This window comes from Protopterus annectens, chromosome 16.part0 (genome assembly GCF_019279795.1).
Source record: "Protopterus annectens isolate FY-2018-M chromosome 16.part0, PAN1.0, whole genome shotgun sequence".
In the NCBI taxonomy this organism is placed as follows: Eukaryota; Metazoa; Chordata; order Ceratodontiformes; family Protopteridae; genus Protopterus; species Protopterus annectens.
Window position 1 is genome coordinate 576,186,473 of NC_056750.1, and position 12,901 is coordinate 576,199,373.

The 12,901-nt window shown below is 36.8% G+C and overlaps 1 protein-coding gene across 2 annotated transcripts in view; it reads left to right on the forward strand.

Moving 5' to 3' along the window:
* Window positions 1–12,901, forward strand: part of COL5A1 (collagen type V alpha 1 chain) — a 1,013,097-nt gene that overhangs the window by 684,438 nt on the left and 315,758 nt on the right. For both annotated transcript variants that reach the window (XM_044058757.1, XM_044058756.1), the window contains exons 23-24: window positions 4,854–4,907; window positions 9,975–10,019. In XM_044058757.1, coding sequence (XP_043914692.1) covers window positions 4,854–4,907; window positions 9,975–10,019 — 99 coding nt within the window. The remainder of the gene's footprint in view (window positions 1–4,853; window positions 4,908–9,974; window positions 10,020–12,901) is intronic.

The window sequence follows — 12,901 nt, forward strand, 5'->3', positions numbered from 1 at the left end:
ATTGTCCATGTTGGTGTGAATGACCTGAGACATACCCCCCTGGACTACATTAAAAGAGACATGGAAGAGCTCTCTGATCATGTAGCCCAGGCCGGTATGACGCTGATCCCGAGTAGCATCCTGCCCTCACCAAGAATGACGCCACAGTATAAAGAAAAAAATTATCAATTTCAACAATTGGCTAAGTTTCTGGTGTCATTCAAAGGGGATCCAGTATCTGTCCACCTGGGATGACATGCTCAACAAGCCATGTTGCTTCGCAAGAGATGGCTTGCTCCTGTCACCCTTAGGCTTTTAAATACTGGCAAAGGATCTTGCCGCCCCCATAATGCCTTTTTTAGGTAAGGCTCAAAAGACAAACCCACTACCATAAATAGCACAAGTAACCAAAAACTGAGGGTAATGCTACTCAATGTCAGAGTCTATACCTCAAAATGCATGCACTCGAAGCACTCCTCAGTATGGAGAACACTGACATCTGTGCAGTAACAGAAACCTGGTTTAAGGCTCCTGAGAGCACCCCAGCACTACTTGGTTATAACTCATACCATACCTTTTGGCCACAGAACCAGGAACGAAACACAAAAGGCGGGGGTGTATCCATATTCATCAAGGATACCCACACCTCCAGGTTAGTGGCACAGCATAATGCATCAGAGATCATCCATGTGCAACTAACAATGGGCAAAACTGCAATCCAAATTGTAGCTTGCTACAGATCACCCACCATGGCCCAGGACCCCCATTTCACATTTCTGGAGACACTGGGAAATATGAAGGTCCTACCTAACAACTTAATACTGGGTGATTTTAATTATCCAAACATAAACTGGGAGAACTACTCAAGTACTAACTCCCTTGCCCAACGCTTCCTAGAAGTTATAAACTTGAACACCCTGGATCAACTGGTCAACACCCCCACCAGAGGGAACAACATATTGGACCTGGTCATCACCAACATGGGCGACCGGTGTTCCACACCGGAGGTCAACCCTTCGCTGGTCATATCAGACCATAGACTAATCACTCTGGATATCCACATTCCGCCCCCACCCCCAATCAAGGAAACCACTATGAAAAACTTTTCAAAATCAAACTTCACGTTACTTAAGACCAAGGTGGAAAGGTTCACAGCCCCCATGCTAAAGGACAATACTGTCCAAGCTATTGAAACCTTTACAAATGCACTTAATGAGCATTTGCAGGAATGCATGGATTGAGCTATCCCAAGTAAAACCAAGACTCACTCCTCCAAGAAAAGGAAACCGGTCTAGTGGACCCCTGCTATAAACAAACTATACAACAGAAGGAGGAAACTAGTACAGAAAAGAGTAAAATCCCAAGAAGGAAAGACATCTTTGATCAGTATCGGCAAGAAACTAGATCCCTCATTAAATCATCCAAGGCTAGTTTCGAAAGAAAAATTGCCAATGACTCCAAAGATAACCACAAAGCATTCTTTAGCTATGTCAAGAACCTAAGTGGAAACTCTCAGATCTGCTCTGAGTTAGTGCAGAATGGCACAAAATACACTGAACCGACTGATATTGCAAACATTCTGGCAGACAGGTTTAGTGCAAACTTCACTCCCTAAAGGGCCCATAACCACACCAGAAGAATGTAGGGCCCCATCAATCACCGACACATAGGTTTAAACAGCCCTATCCAAAGCCAAAAACACAACTTCAATGGAACCTGACAGTGTCCCAGCCTGTGTCTTGCAAGAGCTCCAAAATGAACTAACCCCTCACCTAAACACACTGTTCAAACCTCAGCCTCTCTACAGGCTATGTACCCACAGAGTGGCACACAGCAACAGTTATCCCGCTCCACAAAGGTGGAGCCACAACGGACCCCAGGAACTATCACCCTATAAGCCTGACTAGCCTGGTCTGCAAGGCTATGGAATACATCATCATGGAACTCATTAACAGAGACATTGGGAACCTCCAAACCTTGGACCCTACCCAGTTTGGCTTTGTTAAGGGCAGATCATGCCCCCTAAATCTGGTGGACATCTTTGAGACAGTTACCAAGGCATTAGATGAGGGAAAGGAGGTTCACAACGCCTACCTAGACCTCGCAAAGTCTTTTGACACCATTCCCCATTCTAGTATTATAGACAAGATCACCAGCTTGAACATAAACACCTATGTCATGAGATGGTTTGCCAGCTAGCTCATGGATAGAACCCATATGCTGAGAGTAGCAGGCTCTACGTCCGACTCTAAACCAGTTACAAGTGGCGTCCCCCATGGCTCAGTCCTAGGACCCCTCCTGTTCGGTATATACTTCTCAGAGGTACAGGCAAGCATAGGAGGACTATGGCTGACACATTTCGCAGACAACTGCAAACTAGGGGCCATAACTGATTCTCCAGCTGATACAGACACCTTCCAGATGGGTCTCACTGAGACGGATACCTGATGTCAAATCATGGCCTCAAGCTAAATGCCAAAAAGTGCATAGTCATCCCCTTTGGAAAAAACAAAGTACCTGTGAACTTCCACATAGGTGGTAGTCCCCTAAATACATAAAATGTAATAAGGGATCTGGGGACCCAAGTAGATAGTAATCTTTCCTTTGATAATAATATTGCTAAGGTGGTTAGAAAATCCTTCTATGTGGCCCACCTAATCACAAAAGGGTTCGCATCTAGAACAAAAGAGGTTATTGTGCCTCTCTACTCATCACTCATTAGACCCATCATAGAATACAACACCCCATTTGGGATGTACCTTACAAGACACCTGCAACATCTGGAAAGGCCACAAAGGTACCTCACCAAGAGGATTACTGGCCTCAAACAGATGCCCTATGCAGCCTGACTCAAGAAATCCCAGCTGTACTCGGTTGCATACCGCTTACTCAGAGATGATCTCTGCTTGACATACAAGGTCATGTCCAACCCAGAATTGATGGACATGCTCCACCTAAAAAAAAACAAATCCCGAAGAGCCACACGCTCTAGAGATATAAACCTCACCACAACAATAAATATGACATGTTGGAGGGACAGATTCCTATCCTAGAGACTCCCCATGCTTTGGAACAGGATTCCAATATACAGACAGAGCCCCTCACTAACACTCCTCAAGAGAAACCTTGACAAGTGGATGGGAAACAGAAAATTTACCCCGGAGATCACTGTAGTGGCTCTGCTGGACAGTGGCGCAGGGAACTAATGGCTCTGCTGGACATAGGCACAGGGAACTAATCTAAGGGGGTGGCGAAAGCCAACACATTCTGGCTAGGCTTATAAATGCCCTTGAGCAGATAGCCTCATACGTACCTATGAACCTAATCTATATATATATATATATATATATATATATATATATATATATATATATATATATATATATATATATATATGTGTGTGTGTGTGTGTGTGTGTATATATATATATATATATAGATATATATATATATATATATATATATATATATATATATATATATATATATATATATATATATATATATATAGGGGTACAACTATGAAAGAGGCAGAGCTATGGAGATGAATGTTGGAGGGAGAGTTAATATATGCATAATGGAATAGATGCAACAATGACAAATGCTTGTTACTGTGGGTATAATGGTGATAATAAGAAAGTGACACAGTGATATAGCAGTTACTGTTGCTGCCTCTCAGACCCTGTTTATTCAGTTCAGTTCTCAAATGGGATTGCTTTTTTGTAGAACCTAGTTGCCCTCCCTGTATCCATAGTGTGACTTTACAAAGGGCTCTGGTCTCCTCCCACATCTCAAAGACACAGCACAGACTTGCTGACCATCTAAATCACTTGTGGCTGTGCATGTAGTATGCATGTGTGAGTGTATTTAGCTGTCTATTTTGTAACAAACTAGCATCCCCAGGACAAGTTTATGTGGCCTAGCTGCTCCGTATAGCACCTACTGATTAGTCTTTGCGTCATACTTACTCTGAATTCTATTAAGTTGGGTAAGCTGAGAACAAATGAATGAATGCATGAAACAATGTTAATTTCTGGTCAAACAAATAAATTTTTATCACACCCTTTTATTCAAACCCTTTTTGGAAAAATCACACACATACTCACACACACGCATGCATTTACTTGGCTCAGGTGCAGGAGGAAAAACAAAGCATGCTCAAAGTTTACTTTTGAATGAAGTCCAAAGTGAATCATTTTACCAATAATTATCTATACCCATGGAAACTAGTTGCAGTATTGACCTTTACTTTTAAAAGATTCTTACAAATTTATTTTCAAAATGCTGAGTTAAAATGTCATATAATCTGCTTGATCATGCTGACCTTTTCCACTCCAGAGAGGACTACAAAGCATAAAAAGAAAATCTGAGAATTACTTTACAATGTTCCTGCACTCATGAACATCAGTACAGTATAGTGCATTATGAAAGTTTCTTCTGTGTCAGGTAAAGGCCAATTTTTTAGAGGTGCATCAGGCCTCCTTAAACTATTTAAATATGTAGCCCATGTCAGTCCTGTAAGCACTTCCTGAAGGGCTACTGTATATGAATTATTAATATTAAAACTATATTACCAAGAGTTAGGTGCAAAGCTATGAATAATCACTTACTATGTAAAATGCAAGTGTTTTGATTATTTTTTTAATTAGATTGACATGTGCATCATCTGGATTACTGAAGGTACTCCAGTGAATTGCAAAAACCTACTAACAAAATGAAGTTTTTGCTGCCACTCTAGGTTGAGTTCTTAGATGGATTTTTGTAGTTTTCTGAATCTGGAAATCTTAGACCTTAATTTCTTAGTGTGTGTGACATTCCTAGTATCAGTATTATTTCCAAAGCTTCTAAATTCATATATGTCTTTGTGTTCTTTAGGGTCCCCAAGGAGAACCTGGTGCCCCCGGACAGCAAGGAACTCCAGGTGCACAGGTAAGGATTTGCAGAAACACACCGTGATAATTCTTTTCTTCTGTAGCTTTCTGGAAACATATTAAGAAACATGGAATGGCATGTGCAGGCCCATTCATAATACCTAGTAAGCATTTATATATTATAGGAAGATGCGCATGACGTTTCAAAAATAGAGCAGATGGTAAGACTCAGTAGTATTAAATTGTCCCAGGTTGAGCTATGTATAAACCAGACAGGAGTGAGTTCACCTAGCGGGTAATGCTTTACTCAGAACATATAATGCATTACAACTCTTTTGTAGTAAAGGAAAAAAGCAGTTTGTTTTGCCTTTTTTTTAACTGAAATAAAATATGTTGATGTGCCTGTCAAAATTTGGTACCATTTGGTAGAATGATCAATCGTTTTGGATTGTTACTTTTTAGAAAAAAATTAGTATAAAAAATGACATACATACAGCACATTAGTATATCTAAGCTAATGTAAAAATTTATTGCAGATCTATACAAAAATAATACAATGTTAGCAATTTTACTTAGCTGACAGCAGAGAAATGATCTTTGGTTTGTGTAGTGAAAAATATACTGTAGTATAGTTAACATTTGAAAATAATTATTTAAAAAAATGTTTGTTTTTTTGAATGTTAATTATTTTCAACTGTTAACTGTTTTGCTGGCTTTATAGTGTTTTTGTTTATTTGTTTAAGTATAGTGTGCTGATATTCCTAAACACAGTGTGCAGAGGTGTACAAGCACTCTACATTCTACATTTAGTACATCGCTGTTCAGGATCGCAGTTCAGAATTCATGGGTCTTACTAGCAGTTTGAAAAGCCGTTGGCCTATCTACAAACTGTAGACAGAAGTGCATGGTACACTACTGCATACATTTTGGTCTGGTGCTCAATTCATTCACAGTCTCCTTGTCTGTAACAAAACCATGTTAAAGACCCCAAAGCAGAAGCTGCATAACAAAACACTGTTCACTATGTATACAGATTTTGGAAGGCAGTTATTTTATAAACCTTCCAAACTATTACTAGTTTGAGATGAAGCCCCCAGATATTATCAGAACTTAGAGCCATGGTAAAGCAGTTAACTCTGAAGTATATGTTTACTAATAAAATTGGCACACAGTATAACTTAATATCAGCTACATGACATCTGTTGTATACATTAAAATATTAAAGATTTTCAGGTTTACAGCTGTATTTAGCATAACAGTGGGATGTTATGTTAACTGCAAACTTAGTAAATAGGTATTTCTGGCTGCAATGTGTGCTGCTCCCATGTTTGTAACTCCTAAAAATGTTTCACTCAGTAGGGATGAAGGTGGTGATGGTGGAGGGAGGGTCATTACCATAATGAGGTAGTGAAGATATCTGGGGGGGGGGGTGCAAGTTTCCCTTGGCGGGAGCTCTTCAGTATCACTGTGTAGAGGGTACGGTGGTTTGGTAGTATGGTAAAATGCACCCCAGAGAATTCTGGTGTCTTTAAGGTTTTTCCTACCTTGTAAAAAAGGCTTTGTGTTCTTCCATCTAAATAGTGCATACGATGATCAACTTAGTATAATGTGAAACATACTTGCAGAAAAGAGGGATTGCTGCACTGCCAAGTGCAGTCACATTGGACAGCATGTGGCTACAGGCCAGTTCAACATGGGGACCAATACAGAGACTGACAGTGTATCCTTGAATCTTGTATGGCTGGGGAGTGGGCTATTTGCATTGGCACACCATACATGAAGTGATAGTGGCTACATAGTGGGGTAAGACTGCATACAGTTTCTTAACCTATGCTGTACCATGTCTCATGAATAGCAAAATGCTTTGACATGCCATTTTATGACACATCAGCTCTGCTATTTTGTGCACAATTTTTATGAATATTACCGTTACTGTGCAGTTTTCTGGATGCAAATTTCAGTTTGCCTTCTCCACTAAGATGCATGCAAATCTTTGGTTTATTTAGGTGACCAAACTCACCCAGTATATATAGTTTCCTATGGGTATTACCCAGTATATCCACTGATCAGACTTTTGTACAGTAAAGTCACTTAACTATTTCATGAAATGTAATCTCTGATGGAATGTTATGAGTTCATCTGTGAGTCACATGCTTAATATGATCATCTGATCAAAATCCCATTAAACTGAAACTACTTCATTTGTGCTTAGATACTATACTTTCTAAATCCAAATATCCAATATCCACCTTTGAGATATTTGGGGATATTCATTGTTCTTCCTGCTGTACAAAGTTGCAGTTTAAGCTTCTATCACTGCTCATGATATAAATGTATACTGTAGTTAAATTCCCAGGTACAGGATACAAATGTATATTGCAGTTAAATTCCTGAATATGGGATACATATCTATATTGTAGTTAAATTCCTGAATACAGGATACAGATCTATACTGTAGCTGAATTCTGGAAGGCATTCAGCACACTTAGTATGTAACTCTTCACAAGTGTGGCCAACAAAGTGTAATACCTGCCCATGTGTTCTCATTACCTTGGGTACGAAAGTTTTTTTTTTTCAAAGAAGAGTAAAACAATATGTAAGCAATACATATGTCTGTTCTATGTGCCAACACCCTAAAACCTGCACAGTGTAATAATTGTTAACTCATATAATATTGCTTGTGACTTACACTACATATATAAATGCGTGATCAGTTACTCCCTAGATGATGACTACTTTTCCAGCAAGGAAGAGACAGACTGGGAAACATGAATGATAAAACAATTGTCATAGGAAACATATCTGAAAACATAGCCAGCTTTAAAATCTATAATATATACACTTGTTTGCAACTTGAATGGTTTTAGTGGAGTAGGGCATAGCCAGGATTTAAAAAAAACTGAAATGACAGTTTTAAACAAAAATCCCATTTAGCCAATCAAGCACTCATGGAAGAAAAAGGCCATTAACCAAAATATGTAACAATAAAACGTTCAAATGCATTTTGAAAAAGCAAGTTAAATTCAGGTGCATATTCCTTCAGAAAATAAATTATTTTTAAACAAGCACACCATAGCATACATGGTTTATGTTTGACTACATCAATGGAGCCTGCAATATATAACTCATCTTGGATTGTTTTCATGATCTACTTGCACTGTATCCCAAGTAACCCTGAGATGAGTCATTGAAGATATGATAAATGATTCAGTGCCCGATATACTTGGGAAAATATTTCCTTTGTAACTTGATTCTGTTTAACTTGCTGAAGGAATGCCATCACAGAATATACCCATATTACAAGAGACAAGGATTGCAATATGGTTAACAGAAAGTGTTTCATCTGTAAATATCTGTGCAGATACCCTTGTGAAAGTTGCCATGTAAGGGTGTCATCCTATAATTATAGTAGTTTTGCAAGTCTATACTGAAAATGTATCCCACTGAATTATACTTATGTGACCAGGCACTGCCATCAGTAGTGTTCAGGACAGCTAAAGCAAATCTTGTTTTCTGTTTTACAAGAACAAGTGAGCCCTTCCACTGACTAACACACCTGATAATATGTATGAGACATTCAATAGCTTCCTGAAGGGAAGGCAGTACAAGTAGAAAAAGCTCATTAAGGGTTACAGTCTGCGAACTCCGGAGATCAGGTCATCATTACTGAGCAAGGCAACCCTGTAACCATCCCTGGCAAATGATGTGCTGGACTAATAAAATAGTCCTTAACTGGGCTGTCGTAAGATATGTTTTTGAAGGGAATTCATACTCTGCCTTTGCTAGTGTGTCATTTCATTCTAGTAGCAATAATCATAGCGTACAACTCCATATTGAATGTTGTTACTTTCTGTTTAGGTCTGGACATAATATGCAGTCTGGGTTGTTCAAATAAAAACAGGCAACAGTATTATATTAATAAAGTGTATATTATGTATAAGGTAAAGTTAGCAACACTGACCAAGAGTTCACAAACCGATGGGATGGTGGCAGAGTCAGGGTTAATCAATATCAACACTCATACACTTATTCTCTCAAGTACTGTATTTGAGTGTTAACTGTCAGACACAAATACTGTGCCAAATGAAAGGAAAAAAATAAATACTGCAGAGACATGATGTAAAAAAAGGTTGGGAGTATACCCCAGTATTTCTAAATACATTAAAGCCAAGGTTTCTCAGCTGAATTTTATATGCAGAGAGGAAGGTGGAATCTTTCTGAATCTTAGCCTTCAAGTCAGTCCTTGTCAGTTCAGACATCTTTGAAATGGCACTCAGTTTGAATTGTCATTATTATTATTATATTGCTATTATTATTGTTTTTGTGCTGCAGGAAAATTACAACAGATCATCTTTAATTCTTAACGATTGTTCTGCTTTTCAGACTGTCATTTTTATAAATTAGTTCCAAAAGTTGTATTTTGAATAGTATGCCGATGTATATTTGATAACATGCAACATATGTACTCATATTAGTGATAAAATAGAGACTGTTTAATTATATTAAATATATTTTTTGTTTACAGATTAACAGACTTATCTCACAGTCTGTAACCTCAGACTTTTTATACAAATAAACATTTTATATATATCTACAAATGAAACGATTTTTACCTAAACACATTATCTTAAACATGTCCTCTTTTTGATATAACAGTTCCAAATGTCTTAACTTCCATCAGAGACTGCTTTAAACTTTATACTTACATATAATGATTATCATTTCATTTTCACTATATAAAATATTTGTCATTGCCCCTAAAGAATAAGAAGAAGATGAAGAAGAAAACCTAAATACATAAATATATAATGCCCTATGTAAAAAAAAAAGCTGATATAAGTAGATGGAAGGAACTGATTATTTTTACTGCTTTTGAGCAAACAAGAAAGAGAAAATGCACTGCAACTATGGAAGGGGAATTGGTGATACAGTATTAGTATTAATATATTAAATTAAAAAAATGTATGACTCATAGCATTAATCTACCTTAGAATGTATGTCAAAGTATTTTTATAATGTGCTCTAGAAATCTATTCTACAAAAAAATCAAAATAATGCTTTTAAATTCCAGGTTCCAAATGGAGTGTCTTAAATAATTCACATCTTTATTTTTTTTCTTTCACAGGGACTTCCAGGACCTCAAGGTGCAATAGGTCCTCCTGGTAGTAAAGTAAGTACACACACAGATAATATACTTTTCTTGTCCTTAAAATACATTCTGGTATGACAAACTTTGTATAAGCTGCCACTGTTATGTGATCTGACGGAGCTCTTTTTCATGAGTGAAAGCGCTTATCTGACCTGCAGTGTTTGTATTAAAAGTTCTTTGGACATATTCTGGACATACTTGGCTTTGTTTTGGTTCTGCTTCGCTCTTGTTCCTGATTTTATTCATTTTTATAGTTTTTGGCTTGGAGCATTTGAGCGTTTATTCGGACCACTAGCGAGGGATTTTTACTGTGTTTACTGTTTTATTTTAGTGTTTTGTACTGCTAAAGAATTCTCTAGGCTGTAATATCAAAAATTATTTTTTTATACATTTTCTTTATTAATTCATGAAGTCCTTCTTCCATTAACTACATTATGAAGTAAATATAAGGTACATTATGAAGTAAATATAAGGTATTGTTTTGTTAATTATATTGTTCACAGTGATATAACAACAGTGTTCAGGCCCAAAGACTGTTCAAAAACACTAATTGCCATAAGATTATGTTACAGATCCAATCACCAAACCAGCTGTCAAGCAGATTTTTTTAATTGTAAATGCTATCCAAAGCCTTATTGCTCATTACTGGAATTATTTGGGTTACATAGGAACTGTTTAGTGTAGTAGAGTTTAAGTTTAGAGTAAAGTTGAAATTCTTGTGTCTGAATGTGACTGAGTTTACTTAGATATCCTTAACAAAGCTACAATATAAGAAGTCATAATGAAATATATTAAGTACAAATATGAATTTACTTCTGTAATAGCAGTAATGACATTGCAAAAATAATCTTTAGTTTCATACATATATATGCTAGTAATTGAAGCGCTGCATTGATGAAATGTATATTGTGAATTTTGTTTGTACTGATTCCAGCATCTAAAACTGTCTGCTTGTATAATTACAGAACTTGTTGCTATATTCAAGTTTTAAGTCTAATGTAGATCTTATATAGGTCAACAAATTTCTCTAAGCTGTCTCGTGCCTTTAGTTCTAACTTGTCTCATGCTTTTTTTTTATTTAAAGTTTCTACAAATGTAAAATGATACATTTTCTACTTTTATATTAGCCATATGGATTGTTGGACTTTTCTGGTCCAAAGATCCTAACTTTGAACACATTCACACTGAAGTGTAATCATGTGTTGTTGCGTAGTTTGAAATATCAGAAGAGAAGAGACTTACTTTTTCATTATCTTCACCAGCTCCTATGGCACAATATACTTTGGGACATCAGCATATTGCTCAACCCCACATATATCTGCTGTTGTTACAGCTACAAAGAATTAGATTATTTAGTTCCCCAAAACCAATCCCTGAAATACTCGTGACTTGTCTAATAGTTTCTGTATATGCCTGTGATTTGGACTAGCTGCCTGACTTGAGGAGTTGTTTATGTGCGCTTGTGGCTGTGATTTAGACTAGATGTGTACTTCCTTTCATCCAGTTTTGACCCAATTCATAATATACTGCTTTATACTATATTGTGTTTATGCTCGGTGGATGGCTGAGTGAAGTGTGCTATAAAATTCTTTAGCTAAGTCCAGTTAGATGGTTGCAAGGCCCAAATCAGTGCCCAAATCAGTGCCTCTAGTTAAAGCTATGTTGTGTAATACATGTTATGAAACTGCACACCTTATCTTTGTGGAGGAAGTCAGATATGCACCCCTCTCAAAGCATTTTTCCCAAATAGGTATTAAGTTAATAGGCCTACACACACACACACACACACACACACACACACACACACACACACACATATATATATATATATATATATTTTTTTTTTGCATCTGTTGGGCATCTCCTTTATAAATTGGTCTTATATTTGACTCACTCTCACCTTTTTAATGGAAGCTGCTATTTCAAAACTGGGTGTATCACATAGGGAGTAAAATCTGTGATACATTTGTCAACAATATAGCAATAATTTGATTTGGTTCAGCAGAACTTGTGGCCTTAGTTTTCTCAAAAGTGCTGGCCAAAATGAGTGCTATCAGTTTTGGGCAATCTATAAATTAGTTATAGTCACCAAGTAATTCTAGGTGTTTAGCATTTGCACTGCTGTCACTTTGTCTCATTAAATACTTGTTAAATTTATTAGCTATGTATTTAAAAAAAAGATTAAAGTATAATTATTATCAACTCAGATGCAGGGCACATTTTTTACTCCCTATCATTTTCACAATCTAAGGGTATTTCATATTTTACCTTTGCAAGTAAAGATAAAGGAAACAAACCTAATGCTGCAGATCAAACTTTGTTGCCATGGCATAGCTGTATCCCTCTGCACTGTACTATATCAGTTGTCCTTAAAAATGTATCTACATTCTGCCTCAAAACATCAAAATGACAATATTAAACTGTCTGATCTGAAAAGAAATCCTACACTAAAGCTGTGCTCCATATGTAAGGTACTAATGGATTCTTTAATGAGATCATTTTTGACAATACTTATGCTTTCAATATGTTGACAAGTTCCACTAATGTTTGAGTGCTTTCCTTATAAAGAAGAAATTATCTGACTAATTTCCAGATAATAGTTCACTTACGAAAACAAGCCAAGTGAAGTGCATGCATAAAAACCACTGTGGGCTGGGTCTCAATGAGCATGTGATATTGAAACCAATACTGAAGGCCTGTAGATTAAGAAGATAAATGGGTATGGACATACATGTCTTTATATGTTTTTGTAAGTGCTTAAATGTTTAATTTTGTATATATTTTTGAAGTTTTTATGATATAACAGTTTTTAATTGGATATGTTAGTATTATTTTGAGTTGTTAGCATCTGATTGACTTGTTCCTTAGCAATGTGAAAATACACTGATAGGAAGATGTGTTAA